This window comes from Heteronotia binoei, chromosome 20 (assembly GCF_032191835.1).
Source record: "Heteronotia binoei isolate CCM8104 ecotype False Entrance Well chromosome 20, APGP_CSIRO_Hbin_v1, whole genome shotgun sequence".
Lineage (NCBI taxonomy): Eukaryota > Metazoa > Chordata > Lepidosauria > Squamata > Gekkonidae > Heteronotia > Heteronotia binoei.
Window position 1 is genome coordinate 25837364 of NC_083242.1, and position 26863 is coordinate 25864226.

The 26863-nt window shown below is 49.3% G+C and overlaps 1 protein-coding gene across 1 annotated transcript; it reads right to left on the reverse strand.

Moving 5' to 3' along the window:
* Positions 1-1067: 1067 nt before the first annotated feature.
* GET4 (guided entry of tail-anchored proteins factor 4) lies at positions 1068-26819 on the reverse strand. Its single transcript, XM_060260987.1, has 9 exons — positions 26520-26819; positions 16636-16714; positions 15715-15796; positions 9538-9687; positions 6260-6398; positions 4412-4552; positions 4242-4317; positions 3104-3176; positions 1068-2396 (listed from the first exon to the last, which is right to left on the reverse strand). Exons 1-9 carry the CDS (start codon positions 26693-26695, stop codon positions 2308-2310), a joined length of 1005 nt encoding a protein of 334 aa, XP_060116970.1. The 5' UTR covers positions 26696-26819; the 3' UTR covers positions 1068-2307.
* Positions 26820-26863: the final 44 nt, after the last annotated feature.

Consider the following 26863-nt stretch of genomic DNA (forward strand, 5'->3'; position numbering starts at 1 on the left):
TTACCTAGACCCTTTTTTTTTAATTTGGAGATGCCGGGGATTGAACCTGGGACCTTCTGCTTACCAAGCAGATGCTCTACCGTTGAGCCACTGTCCCTCCCCCAACTTAGAGGGAGCAAGATCTCAGGATGTTTGCATCAGACTCCATCTTGGCCAATGCTTGTTTTTGCTTAAAAGCACTTCTGGGCAGACAGATTCACATATCCGTTCAATGTCCATGCATTAATTTGTCCCTGAATGTGTTTACTGGAGAAAGCTTTGGTGTGGACCAAAGAAGTTGCGCAGGCTTCTGAGGAAAAACAAACAAACATCAGACCAATAAATGAATGGCAAACTTGGAGGGAGGGGTGTGTGTGTGTGTGGTGTGCGTGCAGCAGTTGTGGTGGAGGGTTAACAAATAAAATAAATGTCTGGTTAAACAAGGAAAAGCTGTTTTCTGTTTCAACAACAACTGCCAGGAATGGAGAGAAATTAGCACAGCAGTCCCTTCTGTCAAATAACGGAATTGCAAAGAAGACCCCCCAGCAGGATAATAAGGCAGAGTCAGATGGCAGGGAACTGCTTTTTTAAAAAAGCAAAGGTACGTACTCTGAATTGCCCGTCTGAAAAACCAACTGCCAAAGAAGGGGCTCACTGTGAAAGAAAAAAAACACTTTGCAAAATGGACGTTGCTAAATCACTGTTGAAGAAGAAGAAGAAGAAGAATTGCAGATTTATACCCCACCCTTCTCTCTGAATCAGAGACTCAGAGCGGCTTACAATCGCCTATATCTTCTCCCCCCACAACAGACACCCTGTGAGGTGGGTGGGGCTGAGAGCGCTCTCACAGCAGCTGCCCTTTCAAGGACAACCTCTGCCAGAGCTATGGCTGACCCAAGGCCATTCCAGCAGGTGCAAGTGGAGGAGTGGGGAATCAAACCCGGTTCTCCCAGATAAAAGTCCGCACACTTAACCACTACACCAAACTGGCTCTGAAGGGATTCCCCATCATCAGATGCTATAAAGCCATCAATAAGCAACCAGGTTCAAAAGGCACCCCCCCCCCACGGCACAGAAAATAATAATAATCCCAGTATAAAGTATTTATTTAATACTCAACAATTAACACAAATTCATTTTTTTGCTTTTTACAGTAAATAAAAATGCATTATTCCCCTCATGCATGATCACTGTTATTAATCTAAGCCTTTAATCTTAAATGTGAAAAAATAAAGTGTCACCCCCGCCCCCACCCCGCGGTCCATTTCATCTTTTAATCATATCTCTAACATCTGGTGCTGTGCACCAAATGAGACAATATGTAGATTGATATTTTAAGCATGTGATTTGCAGTTACTTGTCAGTTTGTTCTTGTATTTTGTTTGCACATAAAGTGTTAAAATGAATCAATAAATCATCTAATACAAAATAAATAACAAACGAGACAGAACCCAGAGGTCCACAGCATCCCTTCCGTTCAAGGAGCCCCTGGTTCCAAATCTTTGCATGCTGTGCTCCTGGCTGAAATGCAGTGTTTTGGGTACGCACTGCGGGCAAGACCACCAAAACGTCATAGACACTAAAGCCACCTGCATAGGGAGCGAGAGGCCTCTGAGCCTCCAGATTCCTAAACAGGACACAAACAGCCATTCTGCTCCAAGCCCTGGGTGCAAAAGAGTTATTTTTACTGTGGAGAAAGAGATCCTGAGGTGCTGGAATTGGCTGGCAGTTCAAAGGCTAGCCAAAATCTTTCAGGGTTTCACAAGATATCCTTCTACAATGGAAATAAATTTGTTCTTTGGGGGTGCCCTTGCTGCAAGAGGCTGGCTCTTGTCTGGCTCTCCTCAAAAGGCTTTTTGGCCGCCTCTCCAGCAGTTCTGAGCCTGCCTTTCAAGATGTTCCTTTGTGCCATCCAACACTTAATTTGATAAGTGAAACCAAAATGCACGGCTGTGTGTGCGTGTGCGCGCGCGTGTGCGTGTACAGCCACAAATCCCACGTCCTGCTTTTATTGTGTTGGTGAAGGAGTACTGAATACTGCTTATGGAAGTCACGGGAGGCGACTAACGTCTCAGTCCATCACCAGCCAGCATACTGGAGGCCTGACAATGATCACACCAAACTGGGTCTCTTGGCTGCCTCACTGCTGTTTTACGTAAATAATATAGACCAGAACATCATGAACATCTCAGCAACCTCTTTAAAAAAGAAAAAAAAAACAGAACAGAGGAGCCCTTGGACCTGTTGAGGAGCAATCTCAGGACCTGTCCTCAAAGCGTCTTTTCCGAGTGGGCGAGCGAGCGAGATTCCTGGCAGCTCTGGAAGATGTCAATCAAGCTCAATGGGGCTGCTGTCCTCCTGTCCATCTTCTGCGTCGTCCTCCTCCCCAGCTACCATCAGGCTGTTTAAAAGGTTGCCTGGGACGGAAGTCCAGGGACAAGGTCAGCAGTCAACCCGTTAAATGCAGATGGGATTTTTTTTTTTTTGCCATTTCTCGGTTTTAAACTTACTGTATGTTTGCACGCTGCCCTTAGTGCCGTTTTGAGCAGGGTGCAGGCATTCAAACCCAAGAGCAAAAAATGTGTGCAAACAAACACAGAATTTTTTTCCCCCTAAGCTGCCACAAACAAGATATGCATTTGTTTGCACAGACACAGATAGACATCCAGGGCATCTGGGCAGAGAAGACCTCAAGACAGGGGTCTCCACTCTTTTTGAGCTTGTGTGCACTTTTGGAATTCTGACACACAGTGGTGGGCACGACTATCAAATGGCTGCCACGGGAGGCAGAGTCACACACACAGAGGAAACTCAAGTGTTGGGGAGAAGAATGGTCATTTTAAAAGCACCACTGGGAAAGAGGAGTGAAAGAGAAAACAGCTAACACTGTGGGGGCAGTGGCCACTAAAACTACATTATTTTACTCTGCCCAGCCAATCATATCTCCATAGCCAATCAGAAGTCCTGTTGGGCAAGAGCCCCACCTGGTCCCTCCCACTTTCTAGAAACCCTTGGCAGGCACGATCTGTTGCCAGCTGCTGCAAGCTGGATGAATGCAGGTTAAGTCCACTGCGGCTTCTTCCCACCAAGACTGGAACTGTTAAAACTTTCTGTGAAAACTCACCTAGTAATCCTCCATAGGATGACGTTTGTTTCGGGGGGACACCGAAGAAAAGCTGTCCTATTCTGTCTAGGTACTAGAGGGGCAAGAGAAAAACAAGGAGTGTTATGGCTTCCAATTCATCCACAAAGGGGAAGAAAACCCACACAACCTAACTGACCCCAAGAAACAGAATTAAATGTAGAGCTCTATGCTGAGACACAACTTCCCCTCTCCAACAGATCTTTTTAGAAAAGCAATGCAGTTTTTAAAAAGGATGGTACTGCAGGAGAACGAACAAACACTGAGGCATTAGAATACCTGCTAAACCCATTCTCTGTTATATAAAGGGAGGTTAAAGAAGAAGGTTTAGGATTACATTAGGCAGCTACAATTGGCATTTCCTTCTATGGGAAGAAACAACCTCCCCCACCCCAGCCCCTGGCACATGAGAGGATCTGGGATCTGACATTTTTCAGTAAAACTGATACACATAAGTGATTGCTTCTAAAGACCACCTTACTGGAAATCATTTTGTTCAGCTTCTCTATCTGTCATGCTGTAATGACAAGTTTCAGGATAATGCAAGAATATATGCATTGTGTTCTCTTTTGCAAAAAAAACCCTCATGGTTTGTACCATGAGTCAAAGGGTGTGGATTCAAATCTCCCTCTTGGCCACGAACTCACAAAATAGCCTCAGACAAATTGTCAAGTCTTTCAGCCTTAGCTTCCCCTCTCCCCATGTGCAGTAAGGAGACCAAACCGAGCTATAAAATACTCTGAACAAATCTTACCACTAGAATCAAGTTCTATAGCACCTTTGAGGCAAAGATGGCTTTCGGCATATGAGTTTTCAAGAGTCAAAGCTTTGACTTTCAAAAGCTCATCGCTCCCAAAATTTTGTTGGTTTCTGCTTCTGGATTCAGATCCAGCTGTTCTACTGCAGACCACCTGAAACTATCGTCATAAACAATGCTATAAGCAGTGCTATATGAAAGCCAAGAACTTCCCTCTTTTAAACCAGAAAGCATTCCACACACACACACACACACTGCAAAGACGTTTTCTTTGGCGAGACTCTGAAAGGAACGATTTCTACACTATGCTGTTAAGGTGTTTCTACGGCAATGGACCAACTACACAGATTGAAAGCAACTTACTTCATTGTACATGGGATCCCTCTTCAGTGAAGGCTGATACTGTTCACACAATACTGTAAACACCGTTAGCTTTCCTCTAAAACAGAAGAGACCCCCCCCCTGCCAATGTAAAAACCAAGATGAGAAGGCAAGAAGTAACAAAGTGATCTGGTTACTAAAACGGACCTTACCCGTCCACTGCCAGCAGTAGAAACCAGATGAAGTTCAGCAAGGGCTGGACAAAAGGGGGTCCCCTTTCTATGGATGGGTGTTTCTGTGTGTAGGTTGTAAAAACCACTAACGCGCTGGTTTTGTTTTTCAAGCACAGAAATCTGAAAAAGAGGAAAGCCAGCATTTAACACTGAAAGGCGTCTTTTTCAAGGCCAGCTCCTGGACAAGTCGTTGCACTGCAAAAGCTCAGTCCAGGGACTGGAATTCACAAAGTATCTTTGAGGGCAAATCGTGGGAGCTGCCCTCATGGCCAGCCAGGGGAAGGGTCACTGCTACCATGCCCATCCATTTCAAACATGAGAGGAGTTTCCCGGGACTATTCGAGCAGCGGAGCTGAGAGTGTGAGCCAGGAAGAAGAAGAAGAAGAAGAAGAATTGCAGATTTATATCCCGCCCTTCTCCCTGAATCAGAGACTCAGAGCGGCTTACAATCTCCTATGTCTTCTCCCCTCACAACAGACACCCTGTGAGGTGGGTGGGGCTGGAGAGGGCTCTCACGGCAGCTGCCCTTTCAAGGACAACCTCTGCCAGAGCTATGGCTGACCCAAGGCCATTCCAGCAGGTGCAAGTGGAGGAGTGGGGAATCAAACCTGGTTCTCCCAGATAAGAGTCCGCACACTTAACCACTACACCAAACTGGCTCAAACGATGCATTCCCAATAAGGAGCCTTAGTCAAAAACTCACAGTCATATAGAGCTGCCTTATACAGAGTCAAACAACTGGCCTATCCAATTCAAAACTGTCTATTCTGACTGTCAGGCCGTTTTCGCACTCACGTTTTACTGGCGCCACGACCATCCTGACGCCGGCGAATCTGCATGGATTTCGCACCAGAAGCTCCGGCGCTCCCAGAAGCGCCGGCTACTTCCGTCGCTAAGCCAGCGCAAACGGAAATCGCAAAGATGCAGGAAAACGTTTGCGCTGGCTTAGCGACGGAAAGCGCCGGCGCTTCTGGGAGCGCCGGCGCTTCTGTTGCGAAATCCATGCAGATTCGCCGGCGTCAGGAGGGTCGTGGCGCCAGTAAAACGTGAGTGCGAAAACACCCTCAGCGTTTCTTCACGTAACCTGCTATCTTGCCCTTGTAAGAGGACATCCGTCCTGGGGTCTTCTGCTGCTCAGCCACGGCTCTCTCTGAAAATATGAAGCTTCCTGTACTAAGTTAGATCACTGCGTCTATCAAGGGCTGTATGCTTGTCGCTAATGGGCACTGGCTCTCCAGGGTCCACATCACTTCCTACTTTGTTCTACAACTGGCAATGCCTGGGATTGAAACTGGGGCCTTCCGTGTGCAAAGCAGACATTCTACTGTGGAGTCACAGTCCTGTACCAAAGCACTATATTCTTACTCTTGTAAATGCACTAGGGCAAGGGGTGGCCAACGGTAGCTCTCCAGTTTGTTTGTTTTTTTGTCTACAACTCCCATCAGCCCCAGAAAGCATGGCCAATGGCTGGGGCTGATGGGAGTTGTAGGCAAAAAAAAACATCTGGAGAGCTACCGTTGGCCACCCCTGCACTACGGGGAATGACACTGGTCTATCTTAAGGAGTTGCTGCAGAGATTATCAAAATAATGAACGTGGAAGGCCTTCATGCTTCTGAATAAATGCCAGGGCAAAGCACTCTGGGTGGGGATTTCGACCATACTGAGCTATACTAACCCTCCCTTCCTAAGTCTTGTTTTTTCTTAAAGAAAAAAAAAAAGGCAAATCTGAAAAACGCCCAGAACGTTTTGAAACAACCGAAGCTTGCATCGTTTCCCTCTTCTTCTTCTTCCCACTGAACGCTTCAAGTAAAAGGTGGGATACTTACTGCAAGACTGCCTGAGCGACAAACATGTCCGCCTCGCTGCGGTAGCCCCTGGAAGAAGAATATTCCACCAACATGTTTGCACAGCCTTCTCCGTCCGTAGAGTGCAAGAAGTGATACCGAGATTCACAGTAGTTTTGCTCTAGAAATAGAATTGGAAGGGACCCCCAAGGTCAAGTCTGACTCCCTGCACAATGCAAGAAATCCATAACCACCTTCCCCACCCCCCACCCGCACACACACTCCCGGGCACCATTTCTCCGTGCGCAGAAGATGGCGAAAACAAAAGCAACCCTCCAGAATCCCTAGTCAAACGGGCTTGGGGAAATTGCTTCCTGACCCCAACGTGATGACCAAGCATTTCCCTGGATGTGTAGGAAAGGGCCATGAGAGCTAGGCACTGATGCAACCCTTCCTGCCCTCCTTCCCATGATCTGCCTAATTCACAGACTCAACATTACTATCAGATGGCCTGTTCCACTGAGGAGCCTCTCTAACTGTCAGGAAGTTCTTCCTAATGTTTAACTAACATAAGAACATAAGAGAAGCCATGTTGCATCAGGCCAATGGCCCATCCAGTCCAACACTGTGTCACACAATGGCCAAAAACAAACAAAAAACCAAAGTGCCATCAAGAGGTTCACAAGTGGGGCTAGAAGTCCTGCCACTTTGCGCCTCCACCAAGCACCAAGAATACAGAGCATCGCTGCCCCAGACAGAGAGTTCCAACAATACGCTGTGACTAATAGCCACTGACGGACCTCTGCTCCATAGGTTTATCCAATCCCCTCTTGAAGCTGGCTATGCTTGTAGCTGCCGCCAGCTCCCGTGGCAGTGAATTCCACATGTTAATCACCCTTTGGGTGAAGTACTTCCTTTTATCTGTTTTAACCTGACTGCTCAGCAATTTCATTGAATGCCCACAAGTTCTTGTATTGTGAGAAAGGGAGAAATGTACTTCTTTCTCTACTTTCTCCATCCCATGCATCTATAATTGAAATGAAATCCCCCCCTCCTATAACTGAAATGAAATTAAACATTAATCCTTAATGTTGAATTGAAAACACTTCTGATTTAATTTCAACCTGCTGGTTCTGGTCTGACCTTCTGGGGCAACAGAAAACAACTCCACACCATCCTTTATATAGGACAGCCCTTCAAGTACTTGAAGATGGTGATCATATCACCTCTCAGTTATCTCCTCTCCAGGCTAAACATGCCCAGCTCCTTCAACCTTTCTTCATAGGACCTGGTCTCCAGACCCCTCACCATCTTTGTTGCCCTCCTCTGGACACATTCCAGTTTGTCTATATATCCTTCTTAAATTGTGGTACCTCAAACAGAACACAGTACTCTAAGTGAGGTCTAACCAGAGCAGAGTAAAGCAATATTATCACTTTGTGTGATCTGTATACTACACTTCTGTTGATACAGCCCAAAATCACATTTGCCCTTTTAGCTACCACATCACACTGCTGACTCATGTTCAGTGTATGGTCCACTAAGACCCCTTGATCCTTTTTGCACATACTACCGCCAACACAAGTCTCCCCCATCCTATAATGATGCATTTGATTTTTCCTACCTAAATGGAGAACTTAAATGTATCCATGCTAACATTCATTTTATTTGTTTTCGCCCAGTTTTCCAGCCTGTCAAGATCATCCTGTATCCTGTTTCTGTCTTCTACTGTATTTGCAACCCCTTCCAATTTAGTATTATCTGCAAATTTAATAAGCATTCCCTCTATTCCTTCATCCAAATCATTTATAAAGATGCTGAACAAAATAGGACCCAAGGCACTCCATTTGTCCCTCCTCTCCAAGAGGATGACGAACCATTCACAAGCACTCTTTGGGTTTGATCTGTTAACCAGTTACAGATCTATCCAATAGTAATAGGATCCAAACCACATTTTACCAACTTGTCAACAAGAATAGTATGTGGAACCTTATCAAAAGCCTTACTGAAATCAAAATAAACTATGTCTACAGCATTCCCCAGATCCAACAAGGTAATAACTTTCTCAGAAAAAGATATAAGGTTAGTTTGACATGACTTGTTCTTGAGAAACCCGTGTTTCTTAGTAATCACAGCCATCTTTTCTAAATGCTCAAGAACTGACTGATAATGGTTCTAAAACTTTTCCAGGTGTACACATCAAGCTGACAGGTCGGTAGTTACCTGGATCCTCCTTTCCTATTTGAAGATGGAGACATTTGCCCACCTCCAATCTTCCAGCATCTCACCTATTCTCCAAGAATTCTCAAGAATAACAGAAATAATGGAAAAAGAAATCGACATAATTTCTGCGCAGAAGCTCAGAAATTATGTCCATAATTTCTTTTTGTACCCTTGGATGCAATTAAAGGACTTAGTTTTATTTAAATAAACTAGTTTATGTACAATCCCTATGATCCTAGACTGCAACTTCCTTCCCTCATCACGTGTTCTGTTTTTGCCATTTTGAGCACCATTTCCCTCACAAGAGAAGGCTGAGGAAAGGTAGGAATTGAGCAGTTCTGCCTTCTCTTAATCACCTGTTACATTTTCCTGTCCCCGCAAGGGGCCTTCCATGCCCTTGCTCTTTTTATAACTTTAAAAATAACAGCAGTATCCTTTTTGCTTTTTTCAGCATCTCTTGCTAGTCTAAGTTCATATTGAGCTTTAGCTTTTCTTACACTCTCCCTACAAGCACTGGTTATTGGTTTACATTCATCCTTGGTTATAAAGCTCTCCTTCCATATCCTAAATTTGCAAATTAATCCAAGCAGCCATTATTGCTACAAACAGGGCCGAGCGCAGGTTCAGCAGTGTAGAGTGTCAGAGTCAAGACCATTTTTGACTCCCTTCTCTAACAAGTTTTCCCAATATGGAGCAGAGTCATAATTAGTTTACAAGACACAGGCTGGGATTCAAGGAATTCTCTTAGTCACACCCAAGGAACTGCACATTCCCTTGAGTTTTTCTGTTAGCAAGCAGGATTCCCCCCGTTCCAATTTCAGAGGACAAACAGCTTTGAAAGTTGTGCTTCGCTTCGAAAAGCGGGTCTACACACCGTTCGGGGGCTACTCTTTGGGCATGGAGAGTGATTCTGAGCATCTGAAGAACCAAGCAGACGAAGGGTGCTTTCACACACGCTTAAGTGATGTACTTCCAATACATTTTAGTGATCGTTTGCAGGTGGATCTTGGAAAATCTAGTTGCAAAATGCACTGAAAGCAGGCTGAAAGTGCATGAAAGCGCCTTTTAACTAAACTTCCACGTTTTGCTTGACTGACCTTTCCACAACGTGATGGCGAGTAACTGGTGCAATTTCGGATGCCCGAGTTTCCCTGACCCTCCGCTGGACCACTTCAGGGCCCTGGACACAAAAACGACTCTCTCAGGTGAATTTGGATCCATCAAGCTGAACACTTTAGCAAGGTTTTCTAAGGGAAAAAAACAGAACAAAATGGCACTTTATCGTGATTTTTCTATGGCAGCTGCATCCTGAAAGAGAAACAAGCAAGTAGCAGAGCTCTGAAGGCAGCTGAAAATCCCCAGTGACAATGAGCTGCTCTGGGGGGGAAAGTCATTCAGGACCTCTTTCGCAGCCACAGCCTTTCAAAGAAACATCAACACATGGGGGGGGGGGAATTCCTCTGTGGTGGTGAAAATTCCTGTCAAGTTGCATCTGACTTAGGACAGCCTGGAAAGTTTTTTCAAGGCCAAGAGACAAATAGAGGTGGTTTGCCATTGCCTGCCTCTGAAAGGCAACCCTACGCTTCCGTGGTGGACTCCCATTCAAGCATTAACTAGAGTTGACCCTGCTTAGTTTCTGAGATCTGACAAGCTCTGGGCCATCCAGGTCAAGCAAGAGATAAACAGAAGTGGTTTGCCATTGCCTGCCTTTGCAAAGCGATCGTAGACTTCCTTGGAGGTCTCCTATCGAAGTACTAAGCAGGGCCGACTTTGCTTAGGACAGACAGTTTGGTGTAGTGGTTAAGTGTGCGGACTCTTATCTGGGAGAACCGGGTTTGATTCCCCACTCCTCCACTTGCACCTGCTGGAATGGCCTTGGGTCAGCCAGAGCTCTGGCAGAGGTTGTCCTTGAAAGGGCAGCTGCTGTGAGAGCCCTATCCAGCCCCACCCACCTCACAGGGTGTCTGTTGTGGGGGAGGAAGGGAAAGGAGATTGTGAGCCGCTCTGAGACTCTGTCCTTGAAAGGGCAGCTGCTGTGAGAGCCCTCTCCAGCCCCACCCACCTCACAGGGTGTCTGTTGTGGGGGAGGAAGGGAAAGGAGATTGTAGGCCACTCTGAGACTCTGTCCTTGAAAGGGCAGCTGCTGTGAGAGCCCTCTCCAGCCCCACCCACCTCACAGGGTGTCTGTTGTGGGGGAGGAAGGGAAAGGAGATTGTAGGCCACTCTGAGACTCTGTCCTTGAAAGGGCAGCTGCTGTGAGAGCCCTATCCAGCCCCACCCACCTCACAGGGTGTCTGTTGTGGGGGAGGAAGGGAAAGGAGATTGTGAGCCGCTCTGAGACGCTGTCCTTGAAAGGGCAGCTGCTGTGAGAGCCCTCTCCAGCCCCACCCACCTCACAGGGTGTCTGTTGTGGGGGAGGAAGGGAAAGGAGATTGTGAGCCGCTCTGAGACGCTGTCCTTGAAAGGGCAGCTGCTGTGAGAGCCCTCTCCAGCCCCACCCACCTCACAGGGTGTCTGTTGTGGGGGAGGAAGGGAAAGGAGATTGTGAGCCGCTCTGAGACGCTGTCCTTGAAAGGGCAGCTGCTGTGAGAGCCCTCTCCAGCCCCACCCACCTCACAGGGTGTCTGTTGTGGGGGAGGAAGGGAAAGGAGATTGTGAGCCGCTCTGAGACGCTGTCCTTGAAAGGGCAGCTGCTGTGAGAGCCCTCTCCAGCCCCACCCACCTCACAGGGTGTCTGTTGTGGGGGAGGGAGGGAAAGGAGATTGTGAGCCGCTCTGAGACGCTGTCCTTGAAAGGGCAGCTGCTGTGAGAGCCCTCTCCAGCCCCACCCACCTCACAGGGTGTCTGTTGTGGGGGAGGAAGGGAAAGGAGATTGTAGGCCACTCTGAGACTCTGTCCTTGAAAGGGCAGCTGCTGTGAGAGCCCTCTCCAGCCCCACCCACCTCACAGGGTGTCTGTTGTGGGGGAGGGAGGGAAAGGAGATTGTAGGCCGCTCTGAGACGCTGTCCTTGAAAGGGCAGCTGCTGTGAGAGCCCTCTCCAGCCCCACCCACCTCACAGGGTGTCTGTTGTGGGGGAGGGAGGGAAAGGAGATTGTGAGCCGCTCTGAGACGCTGTCCTTGAAAGGGCAGCTGCTGTGAGAGCCCTCTCCAGCCCCACCCACCTCACAGGGTGTCTGTTGTGGGGGAGGGAGGGAAAGGAGATTGTGAGCCGCTCTGAGACGCTGTCCTTGAAAGGGCAGCTGCTGTGAGAGCCCTCTCCAGCCCCACCCACCTCACAGGGTGTCTGTTGTGGGGGAGGAAGGGAAAGGAGATTGTGAGCCGCTCTGAGACGCTGTCCTTGAAAGGGCAGCTGCTGTGAGAGCCCTCTCCAGCCCCACCCACCTCACAGGGTGTCTGTTGTGGGGGAGGGAGGGAAAGGAGATTGTGAGCCGCTCTGAGACGCTGTCCTTGAAAGGGCAGCTGCTGTGAGAGCCCTCTCCAGCCCCACCCACCTCACAGGGTGTCTGTTGTGGGGGAGGAAGGGAAAGGAGATTGTAGGCCACTCTGAGACTCTGTCCTTGAAAGGGCAGCTGCTGTGAGAGCCCTCTCCAGCCCCACCCACCTCACAGGGTGTCTGTTGTGGGGGAGGGAGGGAAAGGAGATTGTAGGCCGCTCTGAGACGCTGTCCTTGAAAGGGCAGCTGCTGTGAGAGCCCTCTCCAGCCCCACCCACCTCACAGGGTGTCTGTTGTGGGGGAGGGAGGGAAAGGAGATTGTGAGCCGCTCTGAGACGCTGTCCTTGAAAGGGCAGCTGCTGTGAGAGCCCTCTCCAGCCCCACCCACCTCACAGGGTGTCTGTTGTGGGGGAGGGAGGGAAAGGAGATTGTGAGCCGCTCTGAGACGCTGTCCTTGAAAGGGCAGCTGCTGTGAGAGCCCTCTCCAGCCCCACCCACCTCACAGGGTGTCTGTTGTGGGGGAGGAAGGGAAAGGAGATTGTAGGCCACTCTGAGACTCTGTCCTTGAAAGGGCAGCTGCTGTGAGAGCCCTCTCCAGCCCCACCCACCTCACAGGGTGTCTGTTGTGGGGGAGGGAGGGAAAGGAGATTGTGAGCCGCTCTGAGACGCTGTCCTTGAAAGGGCAGCTGCTGTGAGAGCCCTCTCAGCCCCACCCACCTCACAGGGTGTCTGTTGTGGGGGAGGGAGGGAAAGGAGATTGTGAGCCGCTCTGAGACGCTGTCCTTGAAAGGGCAGCTGCTGTGAGAGCCCTCTGCAGCCCCACCCACCTCACAGGGTGTCTGTTGTGGGGGAGGGAGGGAAAGGAGATTGTGAGCCGCTCTGAGACGCTGTCCTTGAAAGGGCAGCTGCTGTGAGAGCCCTCTCCAGCCCCACCCACCTCACAGGGTGTCTGTTGTGGGGGAGGGAGGGAAAGGAGATTGTGAGCCGCTCTGAGACGCTGTCCTTGAAAGGGCAGCTGCTGTGAGAGCCCTCTCAGCCCCACCCACCTCACAGGGTGTCTGTTGTGGGGGAGGGAGGGAAAGGAGATTGTGAGCCGCTCTGAGACGCTGTCCTTGAAAGGGCAGCTGCTGTGAGAGCCCTCTCCAGCCCCACCCACCTCACAGGGTGTCTGTTGTGGGGGAGGAAGGGAAAGGAGATTGTAGGCCACTCTGAGACTCTGTCCTTGAAAGGGCAGCTGCTGTGAGAGCCCTCTCCAGCCCCACCCACCTCACAGGGTGTCTGTTGTGGGGGAGGGAGGGAAAGGAGATTGTAGGCCGCTCTGAGACGCTGTCCTTGAAAGGGCAGCTGCTGTGAGAGCCCTCTCCAGCCCCACCCACCTCACAGGGTGTCTGTTGTGGGGGAGGGAGGGAAAGGAGATTGTGAGCCGCTCTGAGACGCTGTCCTTGAAAGGGCAGCTGCTGTGAGAGCCCTCTCCAGCCCCACCCACCTCACAGGGTGTCTGTTGTGGGGGAGGGAGGGAAAGGAGATTGTGAGCCGCTCTGAGACGCTGTCCTTGAAAGGGCAGCTGCTGTGAGAGCCCTCTCCAGCCCCACCCACCTCACAGGGTGTCTGTTGTGGGGGAGGAAGGGAAAGGAGATTGTGAGCCGCTCTGAGACGCTGTCCTTGAAAGGGCAGCTGCTGTGAGAGCCCTCTCCAGCCCCACCCACCTCACAGGGTGTCTGTTGTGGGGGAGGGAGGGAAAGGAGATTGTGAGCCGCTCTGAGACGCTGTCCTTGAAAGGGCAGCTGCTGTGAGAGCCCTCTCCAGCCCCACCCACCTCACAGGGTGTCTGTTGTGGGGGAGGAAGGGAAAGGAGATTGTAGGCCACTCTGAGACTCTGTCCTTGAAAGGGCAGCTGCTGTGAGAGCCCTCTCCAGCCCCACCCACCTCACAGGGTGTCTGTTGTGGGGGAGGGAGGGAAAGGAGATTGTAGGCCGCTCTGAGACGCTGTCCTTGAAAGGGCAGCTGCTGTGAGAGCCCTCTCCAGCCCCACCCACCACACAGGGTGTCTGTTGTGGGGGAGGGAGGGAAAGGAGATTGTGAGCCGCTCTGAGACGCTGTCCTTGAAAGGGCAGCTGCTGTGAGAGCCCTCTCCAGCCCCACCCACCTCACAGGGTGTCTGTTGTGGGGGAGGGAGGGAAAGGAGATTGTGAGCCGCTCTGAGACGCTGTCCTTGAAAGGGCAGCTGCTGTGAGAGCCCTCTCCAGCCCCACCCACCTCACAGGGTGTCTGTTGTGGGGGAGGAAGGGAAAGGAGATTGTAGGCCACTCTGAGACTCTGTCCTTGAAAGGGCAGCTGCTGTGAGAGCCCTCTCCAGCCCCACCCACCTCACAGGGTGTCTGTTGTGGGGGAGGGAGGGAAAGGAGATTGTGAGCCGCTCTGAGACGCTGTCCTTGAAAGGGCAGCTGCTGTGAGAGCCCTCTCAGCCCCACCCACCTCACAGGGTGTCTGTTGTGGGGGAGGGAGGGAAAGGAGATTGTGAGCCGCTCTGAGACGCTGTCCTTGAAAGGGCAGCTGCTGTGAGAGCCCTCTGCAGCCCCACCCACCTCACAGGGTGTCTGTTGTGGGGGAGGGAGGGAAAGGAGATTGTGAGCCGCTCTGAGACGCTGTCCTTGAAAGGGCAGCTGCTGTGAGAGCCCTCTCCAGCCCCACCCACCTCACAGGGTGTCTGTTGTGGGGGAGGGAGGGAAAGGAGATTGTGAGCCGCTCTGAGACGCTGTCCTTGAAAGGGCAGCTGCTGTGAGAGCCCTCTCAGCCCCACCCACCTCACAGGGTGTCTGTTGTGGGGGAGGGAGGGAAAGGAGATTGTGAGCCGCTCTGAGACGCTGTCCTTGAAAGGGCAGCTGCTGTGAGAGCCCTCTCCAGCCCCACCCACCTCACAGGGTGTCTGTTGTGGGGGAGGGAGGGAAAGGAGATTGTGAGCTGCTCTGAGACGCTGTCCTTGAAAGGGCAGCTGCTGTGAGAGCCCTCTCAGCCCCACCCACCTCACAGGGTGTCTGTTGTGGGGGAGGAAGGGAAAGGAGATTGTGAGCCGCTCTGAGACTCTTCGGAGTGGAGGGTGGGATATAAATCCAATATCATCTTCTTCTTCTTAGCTTCTGATGAGTTTGGGCTAGGGGCTACTTGGGCCACCCCGATCAATCAGGGCATTCCTCTGTACAAAGCTTAAACCAAGTCAAGTCATCTTCTTTCACAAGATGCTGCCAGGGACTAAGGCATGCAAGAATACACGCTGGACAAAGATGCCAGGCTGACATGTTCAGGAACAGCCTCTTTTCTGGCCTTCAGTGGTCCATGCAGAAGGGACTCTTCACGGGACTTCTGGACAAGAACTTCATAGGAAAATCTTTTATCAACTGCATGCTTAATAAGTCAGGCAGTCTGACAAGCAAAGGGCAGAAGGGTCAGCCCATGAGCAGTGAGTGCACAGCCATGGTGTGGCTGTCTGTCAAAAAGGCAGAAGAGGGCAATCACTGTGAAGACATTATGCCGGGGAGAGGAATGGTGGCAAAAATCCTGCTCAGCCCACAGAAACAGCTGTGCACACTCAGAAGCGTGATACAGAGACCAATGATGACATCATCAGTAAAAATCAATCATAAGATTATTTCTAGCATGACTCTGCTGTTGCTTGCACGCCCTGCCTGCAGGCTCCCAGAGGTATGCTGTTGGAAACAGAAGGCAGACAGACCCTCGCAAAAACGGTCCTTGGGGGTCTCCCAGACCATTCCAGTAGGGCACCACCACAACAGATAAATAGTCAATGTTAATTATGGTTTAAAATATTGAGAAATTTCTCACCTAAGAGCTCATCGGTAACTTTAGCATCCGATTTCTCCAGCGACTCTAAAACAAGCATGGACAGGTCAGCCGCACTGTTTTGCTAGGAAACACAGAGGGGGGAAAAAGGTTGGGAATGCAGCTAAGCATCTGATTCAAGCCTGTGTATATATGCTGGCTGTCTCTAAAACACCTCCTGAGACAGCCTTAGCCCCTTGGGGGATATGTCAAGCACTCTCTGGCTTAGATCCAGACTGCTTTTTCTCTCAGTCTTATCTAGTTACCTTCTTACCTAGTTACACTCCTCCACTTGCAGCTGCTGGAATGGCCTTGCATCAGCCATAGCTCTCGCAGAGCTGTCCTTGAAAGGGCTGTTGCTGGGAGAGCTCTCTCAGCCCCACCTACCTCACAGCATGTTTTCTCCTTTTTTTACTGGCAGAAAAGCTGGTGGGCTGGTTCCAATCCTTTTTCAGTTTCCTTCCTGTCCCTGCTTGGCTTAAAACACCTATGAGCATTTTAAGGGGAGGAGGGGTGGGCAGGCGAATGCCATGAGTCGTGCCCTACTTCTGTGCCCTCAAGGATCTCACAAGATTTTAAGGAAGGGTCAGCAATTAGAGCGGCCATGTGCTCAGCACTCTGTGTTATTGTGCTTTGAGCTGGGGAGGAGAGCCTCAAAGGGTTGGAAGGGAGGAGAAAAGACACATCATAGTGTAGCAGGTGCAAGCCAGCACACCAGCATTTGCCGGGAGGCCGCTGCAACACACCCACAGCAAGCGCACAAGTTAACAGTTTGCTGCCTTGAGATCTCCACCAAGTTGGCCCATCAATTTGCAATTCATTTCAGCAAGATAAACTATTGGCCGTGTGTGTGCCCCACAACCCCAAAGATCTTTTAGTGCCATTTACTGCAGTGTCTCTGCCCTATTTCGCAAAAGGACTTACCTGGTTATGACTGAAGAACAGCAGTGCCCCAGAATACATTAGCTCTCTTGCTTCCACATGTTTGCCTTGGGACATGTACCTGCGGAGAGAGAGAAAACAAGAGATTCCCAGAACACAGCACCAAGAGAAAAGACCAAGAGTCCAGAAGCACCTTAAAGGCTACCAAAACTTGTTCCAGTGGATGAGCGTCCGTGAGTCACTGCTCGCGTTGAAGAAAAGCTTCTCCCCTGCCACAATTTCTTGTTAGTAGCTACCCATCTTGATCAACCCACAGCACCAAAAGACATGCTCACAAATGCTTAGCGATGCTAGAAGTTAACTTAGTCGTGCTCACGTTTACTAAAATTGGAACTTAGTTCTTTGAGTGTGAGACGCCATAAATTGTTCGAGCAAGGAAGTAAAAACGCAGCTCATGCCAAATCTAGGGGAGTTGCCCCTAGCAACAGGCTCTGGCAGTGGAACCAATCCATCCGCTACCTTCTTCGTGAGGAAATGTAGGTTCTGAAGCCTCCCTCTGCCTGAAAGGAGAGAGCAGGCAACCAAGCTCCTGGCTCTATTTGGCCCCACTGCCACCCCTCTCTCCCAGTCAGCTGCTGCCCATCAAAAGAGCTGCCAAAAAAACAACCATTCATAAAGAACTGCCACCCAGAGACAGGAGTGGTATTATATGGAGGACAGCTTCCCAGTGAGCCAGCCCCCAGCTTCTTCTAGCACCAGCACCAGCACCACCACTACCCACCTCTTGGAGGCCTGGCCCCTTTGGTAATGGTCTGTAATGGCCCAGCCCCTCTGGCTCTTCCACCAGAGCTGCTGAGAGTGGGAAAGGGGGTCTGCTCTCTTTTTCTTGCAGCAGAAGGGAGCTTGCATGCGTGTGCTCCCCCATTAACAGGATGATCCCTAACCCACATCTCGTTTATCCATTTAGGGAATTTATAGCTTCCTCCCCCCCACCCCCCCCAAAAAAGAGCCCCGTGGCGCAGAGTAGTAAAGCTGCAGTCCTAAGCTCTGCTCACAACCTGAGTTTGATCGTGAAGGAATCTGGGTTCAGGTAGCTGGCTTCCATCCTTCCGAGGTCGGTAAAATGAGGACGCAGCTTGCTGGGGGGGAAGTGTAAAAGATTGGGGAAGGCAATGGCAAACCACCCCTTAAAATGTCTGCCGTGAAAACGTTGTGGAAGCAACGTTGCCCCAGAGTCGGAAACGACTGGTGCTTGCACAGGGGACCTTTCCTTTCCTTATTTTAAACATGTTCTTTTTTTCGGGAGAGCCCCGTGGCGCAGACTGTTAAAGCTGCAGTATTGCAGTTAAAGCTGCAGTACTCAGTCACAACCTGAGTTCGATCCCCGGCGGAAGCTGGGTTTTCAGGTAGCCGACTCAAGGTTGACTCAGCCTTCCATCCTTCCGAGGTCGGTAAAATGAGTCCCCAGCTTGCTGGGGGGAAAATGTAGATGACTGGGGAAGGTGATGGCAAACCACCCCGTAAAAAGTCTGCCGTGAAGATGTTGTGAAAGCAATGTCGCCCCAAAGTCGGGAACGACTGGCGCTTGCACAGGGGACTACCTTTACCTTTTTAACGCCCCCCCCCCAAACAAACTCATAGTCTATTTCTGATTTTTCCTCATCTTCCAACTACCACACTGATTCCAGACACAATTGCGTGTGCTATGTTTACAGTGATGGGGTGTGTGTTTTTCCAGCTGCTGCTTCCTCCCCCCCCCAAAAAAAAACCCCTCCCCCAAAGCAGAGCATGGTATGAGGCAGACAGTAAAGCAGCAGTAACTGATAGTCAAAGTTAAGAACATAAGAGAAGCCATGTTGGATCAGGCCAATGACCCATCCAGTCCAACACTCTGTGTCACACAGTGGCAAAAATTTTTATATATACACACACACTGTGGCTAATAGCCACTGATGGACCTCTGCTCCATATTTTTATCTAAACCCCTCTTGAAGGTGGCTATGCTTGTGGCCGCCACCACCTCCTGTGGCAGTGAATTCCACATGCCAATCACCCTTTGGGTGAAGAAGGACTTCCTTTTATCCGTTTTAACCGGACTGCTCAGCAATTTCATCAAATGCCCACGAGTTCTTGTATTGTGAGAAAGGGAAAAAAGGACTTCACAGTCGCTGTGAATTCACAGTTCACAGTCGCTGTGAACTGGGTGCAGGCGGTAAAGGCCTGGCCGTATGGTGGCGCCGTTTGGTGCTTGTGTGCCAAGCCAGAGTTGCTGGGATCGTGCCCCCCATCACTACAGTGCAGAGCCATCACATGTACGGTGCGAGTCAGGCTGGTCTGGTGCTCACAACACCCTGGTTTGTGGAACAGGGAGGGAGATGCCAGGAGGATGCAGAGCAAGCTGACACTAGGAAACAGATGCTCAAGATATCCTCACCTGCCCAGTGACAATTCCCCCCCCCAAAAAAATAGTATAATCCGTCTCTCCCTACACCAGAATTCCAATCCCCCACCTCAGCCCTCTTAAGTATCTCAAGTAACATCACATTCATTCCAGGAAGCGCAGTGCTGCACCTTATTTCAGAGCTTTTCTGAAGAATACAAGAAGAATACATTCCTTAATACTGGATGCAACTGAGCACTGAGAATACACAGACTTTCGTTTTTTAAGAAGAGCTCCTTACTAGCTTTTAGGGCTGCGAGAATAGACCTGAAAATGTAAACCTCTGAGAGGCTGAGGAAGGGGTCCTTGCCCTCGCTGCTTCACGTCAACTATGTCAATAGGCACACCCATTACAGATGTTACGAAAGACACCAAATGCCATTTTTTTTCTCAGTAAAGAGTTCTGTTTAGCACACAATGCCAACTGCGGCTTCATTATACCCTTGAAGGTTCTTGTAAGAGTCCAGATAATGAAACTGTGCCGCTCTGGAATACCGGCACAGGCAAGCACATCTGGCTCCTAGTACCACTCCAGCTAGGAACAGAAGAACATGTGTATTATTTATCTTAGCCATTTCCTTTATGGAAACTACACAGCTAGCCTGATCTTGTCAGATCTCAGAAGCTGAGCCGGATTGACCCTGGTTAGTATCTGGATGGGAGACCACCAAGGAATACCAAAGTTGTGATGCAGGCGCAGGCAATGGCAAGCCACCTCCGAACATCTCTTGCCTTGAAAACACTAAGTCAGCCACGCAGCAGTAACAAAAGCACTGAACCACAGAAGAATGAGAACGAGGGATGATGCTACGAAACTAGAGAAGGAACTTTTGCGGCTCCATGTTTGCTAACACAACTGCAGCCGGGGTGGTGGGGTGGTGTTGTTATGCAGCATTTCACAGCTGTTGTTTCAAAAAGGGGCGGCTGAGGTTGGTAAAATGAGTACCCAGCTTGCTAGGGGAAAGTGTAGATGATTGGGGAAGGCAATGGCAAACCACCCCGTAAAAAAAAGTCTGCCAAGAAAATGTTTTGATGTGACATCACCCCATGGGTTGGTAATGACTTGGTGCTTGACTACCTTTTTAACAGTTTATAACTGTCCTGTCAGACCCTCAAGTTCTTCAGACAGCAAACCAACAAATTCAGATCATTATTTTTTTCAGAACAATCCTAAGAGTATATATCCTTCTAAAATCCATTCAAAGTGAAACTAGGAATGCACTGTTAAATCTCTCAAAAATTAGAAAAGGTAACAAACACCATCAGATACGCAAGTACCATTAATTCAGCTCATTTTTAACACTGGAAAATTACCAGTAACGGAGCTTTTGCTTCTTCTTGAAACCAGCTAAAAGGCATTTAAGAATCAGAAGACACAGAATTAAAGATACTAACTGAACTGGACAACTACGTACTTAGAGGCAAAGATCTTTTTCCGCAGGAATTTCTACTAATACCTGGAAAGATTACAAAGGGAAACCTGCTGAGACATGCGGGATGGCAGCTCCTCTTTTGGGCATTTTGCATACTACTTGAGCCTTCCTTGAGCTTGGACTTCAAAGCATTTAAAATGCAAACCCGACTGTATTCAGAGAACCTACAATATACCACTGTGGGCATTTAACAATGCTTCAATGGTTATTGGCATTACCTACCAGGAAATGGAACCTGCAGAACTGCACTGACTGTACTGTGTACATGTGTGGTACCATCTGAAGCAGAGACACATCCCTCTAAGCCCCGTTAGTTATCCCTGACCCATAGAAAACAATCTGTACCACTCTATCGACCAAGAAGATTTGTAACAGCTGACCATGCAGGATGGCAGCTCCTCTTTTTGGGCACTTTACATTTATATACGGATGCTGTTTTTATACACTCCATCATTTTTATCCCCATCTGCATTTTGAAGCAAATCACTCACATGTAAATACAGTTTTTATAACAAGAATGGACGGGAGCAAATGTTTTCAAAACAGATGCCTATGGTATCTGCTGAAGTATTTTTTAAACTCCTTTTTTATTTTATAGTCATGCTTCTTATCCCGCTTTCACAAGGGGGTGATCTCTGTGACATCTGATCTTTTGATCACTTTAAGAACTCAGCCCTACTTTTATTTTCAGTTTTAAACATCTCAACTGTTCAGGGGAGAAGACAGAGTGCTGGACTTAAGAGACCTGGCTTCAAATCCCTGGTCAGCTGACTGGGTTACTTCTTTATATAGTGATTTGCTGTCAGAGGATGTATTGATGGCCACATGCACAGGAAACTTTGAAAGGGGATTAAATAGACTCATGGAGGAGAGGTCTATCAGTGGCTACCAGCCAAGGTGACTAAAGGGAACCTCCATGCTCAGGAGCAGTCAACATCTGAATCCCAGTGCCAGGAGGCAACCTCAGGGGAAGATCTTTGATCACTGTGCCCTGCTGGTGGCTCTCCAGAGGAACTGGTTGGCGACTGTGTGAGGCAGTATGTTGGACTACATGGGCCACTGGTCTGACCCAGCAGGACTCTTCTCATGTTCTTGGGCTAGCTAGACTCTCCTTCACACAAATACAGGATCGCCCCCTTGCACTCTCTCAATCTGATCTACCATTGTGATGTTGAGGGGAAACGAAGCACACTGCCATGAACAGTGGCTACTGTGTGAGGCGGTATGTTGGACTACATGGCCACTGGTCTGAACCAGCAGGACTCTTCTCAGGTTCTTGGACTCTTCTCATGTTCTTGGACTAGCTAGACTCTCCTTCACACAAATACAGGATCGCCCTCTTGCACTCTCTCAATCTGACCTATTGTTGTGATGTTGAGGGGAAACGAAGCACGCTGCCGTGAACAGTGGAAGCGGTGCATACAACAGCTAATAAAATAATAATAAGCTTGAGTAAAGATAAACAAACATAACCTCCCCCACTGCCCATGTTTTTGGTACGGATATGGAAGGATATATAGTGTCGGTTTTCCCCTCTTCTTTTCATAAGGAAAGATTATCACAAATTATTTCTCAAATTAAGTTGTATGCTGCAACAATCTTCAATAGCAATCTCAACAACACCTGTGAGAAGAACATGGCTCTGGCATGAAGGTGAACACCAAATCTGTAATTGTAGTTGTGTACAGGGGTGGAATTCTAGCAGGAGCTCTTTTGCATATTAGGCCACATGCCCCTGATGTAGCCAATCCTTCAAGAGTTTACAGGGCTCTTTTTTGTAAGTTCTTGGAGGATTGACTACATCAGGGGGGTGTGGCCTAATATGCAAAGGAGCTCCTACTAGAATTCCACCCCTGGTTGTGTGATTGTTGAATTGCAAACTATTAGGACTGGGTTATAATTTCCAGAAGGATGACTGCCAAGGGCAGGGCGGACAGTAAAGAGTATTCCTACCAGCTGCTCCAGTGCTGTTAAATGAGGACAAATGAGCATGTCTAAAGCCTAGATTTGTGTGTAAGGTAGTAAATTTCTAGAGGAGCAAAGGAGCGACATCAATCTGACCAGTGCAAACCAATGTTCCTGAAGCAGCTGATGAGGGCATGGCGGCATAGTGTCACTCTCTCTCAGATCAAAATGGCTTCAGCGTAACAGTCTGTGCCTCTGCCAAATGTCTGTGCTTCCAAGCACATGCCCTGGAATCCAAAACCTCCCTCGTGCCAAGTGCTTCAGTTTTTCAGGCTTGCCAAGGATTCTGTTCTTGCAAGGCCAGGGAATCAGAGAGAAACCACTGTGCACCCCCAACCTGGGAAAAGCTGATGAGACAAACCGCCAACTTGGTCAGTCAGCAAGATTCAGCCAGACAGATGCCCTTGCTTCCCACATGGGCTGGGCCCAAAAACACCTAGCCCAAGGCTCAGGTCAGCTTACTCCTAAATCCTTCCTTCCTCTGCCTAGCTGCCAAACCCATGGCAATGACTTTAACAGCATAATCCTAAACACAGTTGCACCCTCCCGACTGTGTTCATGTCAACTGGCTTAGAAGGACAACTCTTCAGTTACTTTAAGTCCCTTCTCCAATCCTCATCCCATCCTTCTTTGCCACCTTCAAGCTTCTTTTACCTGGTGCCTCTTGTCTAGAGCAAAAGGTTTGAGGGAGAAGTATCTCCCACCATTTAGCCTGTTCACTGTTGCCCTTCTTCCTGCAAAAGTCCTGCTTTTCTCCAGTACTGGGCATGGTTTGGAAACCAGATGCACACTGCAGTTAACTGATGGAATGCTGATTTGGCGAGGGAGATATAGCTGATCAGCAGAGCACAGGTTTTACATGCTGAAAGCTCCCAGGTTCAGTCCCTGGCATCATTAATGAAAAAGGTAGCAGGTGCTGGGGAAACCCCTTTTTCTAGCCCTTTGAGACCTTGATGAGTAGCTGTCAGTCAGTGGAGATTATTCTCTGAACTAGTTGGATCCATCATGATCTGACATCATCAAACAGCTTTTGTGTGTCTAAAGATTTCTTACTTGCTCGAGCTACTCAGTAACACAGAGAGAGAATGGGATCCCCACCCCCCAATGGATGGAACTCGTTATTCTGGCCTACATGATTGAATACAGATCCAGTAGCTGTTGTCATCCCCTAATTAACCTCAAGCAAAAGGGCATAAATCCTGCTTAAGAGACTTCCTCCACCATTATGCATAATCATCAAGCACATACCCTTGAACTCCACACTATCCATGTGTCAAATATGCACATAAGGAGATGGGGGTGTGGGCTGAAAATCCATTCCCAAACAGACTCGCCTATAATCCAAATGTGAGCAGTTCTGCTTGGGCTGTTTTTTTTAAACCAGTGCCTTATTTTAATTTACACCTTGCTAGTTTTATTGTGGTGCATTCAACTGAATGCTATGTGCCTCGAGTTCTGAGGGGTGAAGGAATTCATGCCAGTTTCAGGAAAGGCAGACCACTAATAAAAATGAAGAATCCAGAAACACCTCAATTCCAGCCTGTCTACTCAGAAGTAAGCATCACTGATTTCAAATCAGCCTATTACCAAGCATGCCTCCCTACAGCACAGCTGTGGACAAACAGGTTTATTTGTGACCTGGACTTCTGCAGGGTGGAGCCAGCCTACAACAAACTTACCACTCGTATTTCTTAAGCCTTTAAAATAGTCACATCTCTCCCACCTTGCATCTTTATTAGGATATCTACACAGTCAAGTTTCTGGAGTGAAGAGTTTTGTTGGATTAAATCAAATGTCCATCAACACTGTGTCAGCCACGTGTCTCTGGTACGCCAAAAGTGAGGCACATAAAGCTACAGCGATTACTAGGATTGCTGTCAGCAACTCAGTGGTCTAGTACCTCTGAACACCAAGGCTTTATTTAGCAACCAGGAAAACTAGCCAACAGATGAATTCATAGGGGACAGCCCTAATTTTTCCTTTAAGTACGCCAAACCAGATACCTTTATTATGTTTTGTGGTTCCCAATCCCATCTGACGGATATGACCGCTGAACTAAATCTGACCCAAGGGCTCGTAGCTCACAAAGACACGTTGCAATAAGAGAGAGAGAGAGTTAGCATGGTATAGTGGTTCATGTTCAAATGTGGAGGCCCAGGTTCAAATTCCCACCGAGTCATGGTTGTCCTTGAATATGACTGTACCACTTCATAAGGTAGAGAAAAGTGGGGTATAATAACATTTCCCTCTTTTTCAGTGGGCCTGCCTAGCCTACCTCACAGGGCTGCATCGCAGAGCAAATAAAAAAGGGCAGGGCAGGCATGAAAATTAACAGTAAAATTGCAGGCTACTAGTCAAGATAACTAAAGGGAACTTCATCATCCAGTGGAGAAACCTCTGAAAATTACTAATGACTACAATTACTGAACCAGCTGTAATGCAGTTACTAGTTTCTTTCCCAATCCAGCTTAAGGTGGTGGTTTGGACCTTTAAAGCTCTTTACAACATAGGTCCCACACACCTGATATACTGCCCCGCCCCCAAATGGTCTTTAAAATCTTCCCGGCAAGCTTTGCTTTCTCTCCTCTTCCCTAAAAGAAGAGCTATCTGTAACCAGAATGGCAAGAATGTTTTCGTTGGAAGCCCATGCTGTCTCTGTAGAATGGGCTGCCAGCTGAGGTAAGAGCAGTTCAGTCGGTAGTGTTGTTAAGCCAGGGTTTAGTTTTAACTGCGAGTTAACAGGAAATGTTTAGAGGTTGCTTTATATGTAAATCCCTACTTCTCATGAGGCTTACTGGGTGACTTTGGCCCAGTCTGCCTCTCATGGCCTAACCAGGGTTTCAACACAGTCTTGTGGAAAAACACCACACTCCTTTCATAGGAGCTTGATAGGATGTTGTTCATCAGCTGATGCTGTTTACTTCCATCCAACTGCCAATGAAGCTTCTGCTAAAAATGACGCGGCATTTTTCTCTCTAGGTCTGTCTACAACCCTAAGCCTAACCTACCTCACAGGATTGTTGGGAGGATTAAATGGAAGAGGGGAGGAAACTACAAATGGCCCCTCTGAGCGTCCTTTAGGGAAAATGGGATAAAAACACAGTGGATAACAGGCAAGATATTTTTAATTGGTTGTAGTAAAGCCTGCAACAAAGAGTACAATATAACTTCTCAGGAAAGGAGGCCTGGAGTCGGCCAGCCAGAAGGCATTTGCATGGGTGCCCACGCAGAACTTGCTGGGTGTCCCTGGGCCTCTCTGTCTAGCCAACCACACAGGCCTCCTGTGATGATAAATGGACTAGAAAGGTTGAGGCACTGGGCCAGTCATTTAGATTCAGCCTCAACAACTTCTCACTGATGTTGTGAGGATAAAAAGAGAGCAGGCAATTAAAATTTATTATTGGAGGGCTTTGAGCCACCCTACCTCATGGAGTTGTTGTGACAACTCAGGCTAGCCGCAGCTTAGAAATATTGGATTTATGTCCCGCCCTATACTCTGAATCTCAAAAGCGCTCACAATCTCCTTTACCTCCCTCCCCCCGTGAGGTAGGTGGGGCTGAGAGAGCTCTCTCAGCAGCTGCCCTTTCAAGGACAACCTCTCCCAGAGCTATGGCTGACCCAAGGCCATTCCAGCAGCTGCAAGTGGAGAAGTGGGGGATCAAACCCGGTTCTCCCAGATAAAACTCTGCACACTTAACCACTACGCCAAACTGGCTCTCTTAGCCCACCTCACAGGGCGGTTGTGCGCAGAAGGGGCCACCCCGTGACTTTGAGCCGCTCTCTATCTCTCTCTCGACCCTCGCCGCCGCCCCTCCCTGAGCCCCGCCGGGGAACTCGAGGCCTGCAGTCGGGTTCTCTCCCCCTCCCCTCCTTCGCCTCCGCAGGAGTCACCGCCAGACCACCTCCCTCTTCCTCGGCCAATCCGGGGCCGGGGCGGGAGAGCGGCAGCCGGCTCGGCCAATGGCGTGCGGGGAGAGGCCGAGGGCGCGTGGCCGAGTGGCCGCGTCGCTAGAACCGTCTGGAAAAAGGCGGGGCGAAGGAAGGTTCCGCGCGCGGCGAGGGGGGGGGGCGCAGTCTCCGCCGCGTACCTGAAGAAAAGCGTCCGGTACATTTGGTGCGCCTCGTAATAGTCGCCCTTTTCCACACTGGCGCGGAGCTTGCCTTCGACGCGCTGGACGCCGCCGCGGTTCCTCCCGCTGCCGCCCCCGCCGCTGTTGTTGCCGCCGCCGCCGCCTCCCTTCAAGCCCTCCTGCTCCGCCGCCATGACTGCGGGGCGACAGACACACACCGCCAGAGTCGCCTCGCACCACAGCGCCTGCCCGGCTTCCGTCGGCCCCGCCCAACGATCGCGGGGAGGGAGGTGGGACGGCGGCCGGCGAGGGACATCCCCAACAATGCCGCTGGCTGACGTCCCCCCCGCCTGACGCGTTGC

Excerpts from the sequence above, each read along its gene's own strand:
- GET4 (XM_060260987.1), bottom strand. The coding sequence starts at position 26,695 with ATGGCGGCGGAGCAGGAGGGCTTGAAGGGAGGCGGCGGCGGCGGCAAC. Across the intron at positions 4,553-6,259 it reads GTCGCTCAGGCAGTCTTGCA|ATTTCTGTGCTTGAAAAACA; the intron begins GTAAGTATCCCA and ends CCTCTTTTTCAG. Across the intron at positions 4,318-4,411 it reads CTACTGCTGGCAGTGGACGG|AGGAAAGCTAACGGTGTTTA; the intron begins GTAAGGTCCGTT and ends CTTCTGTTTTAG.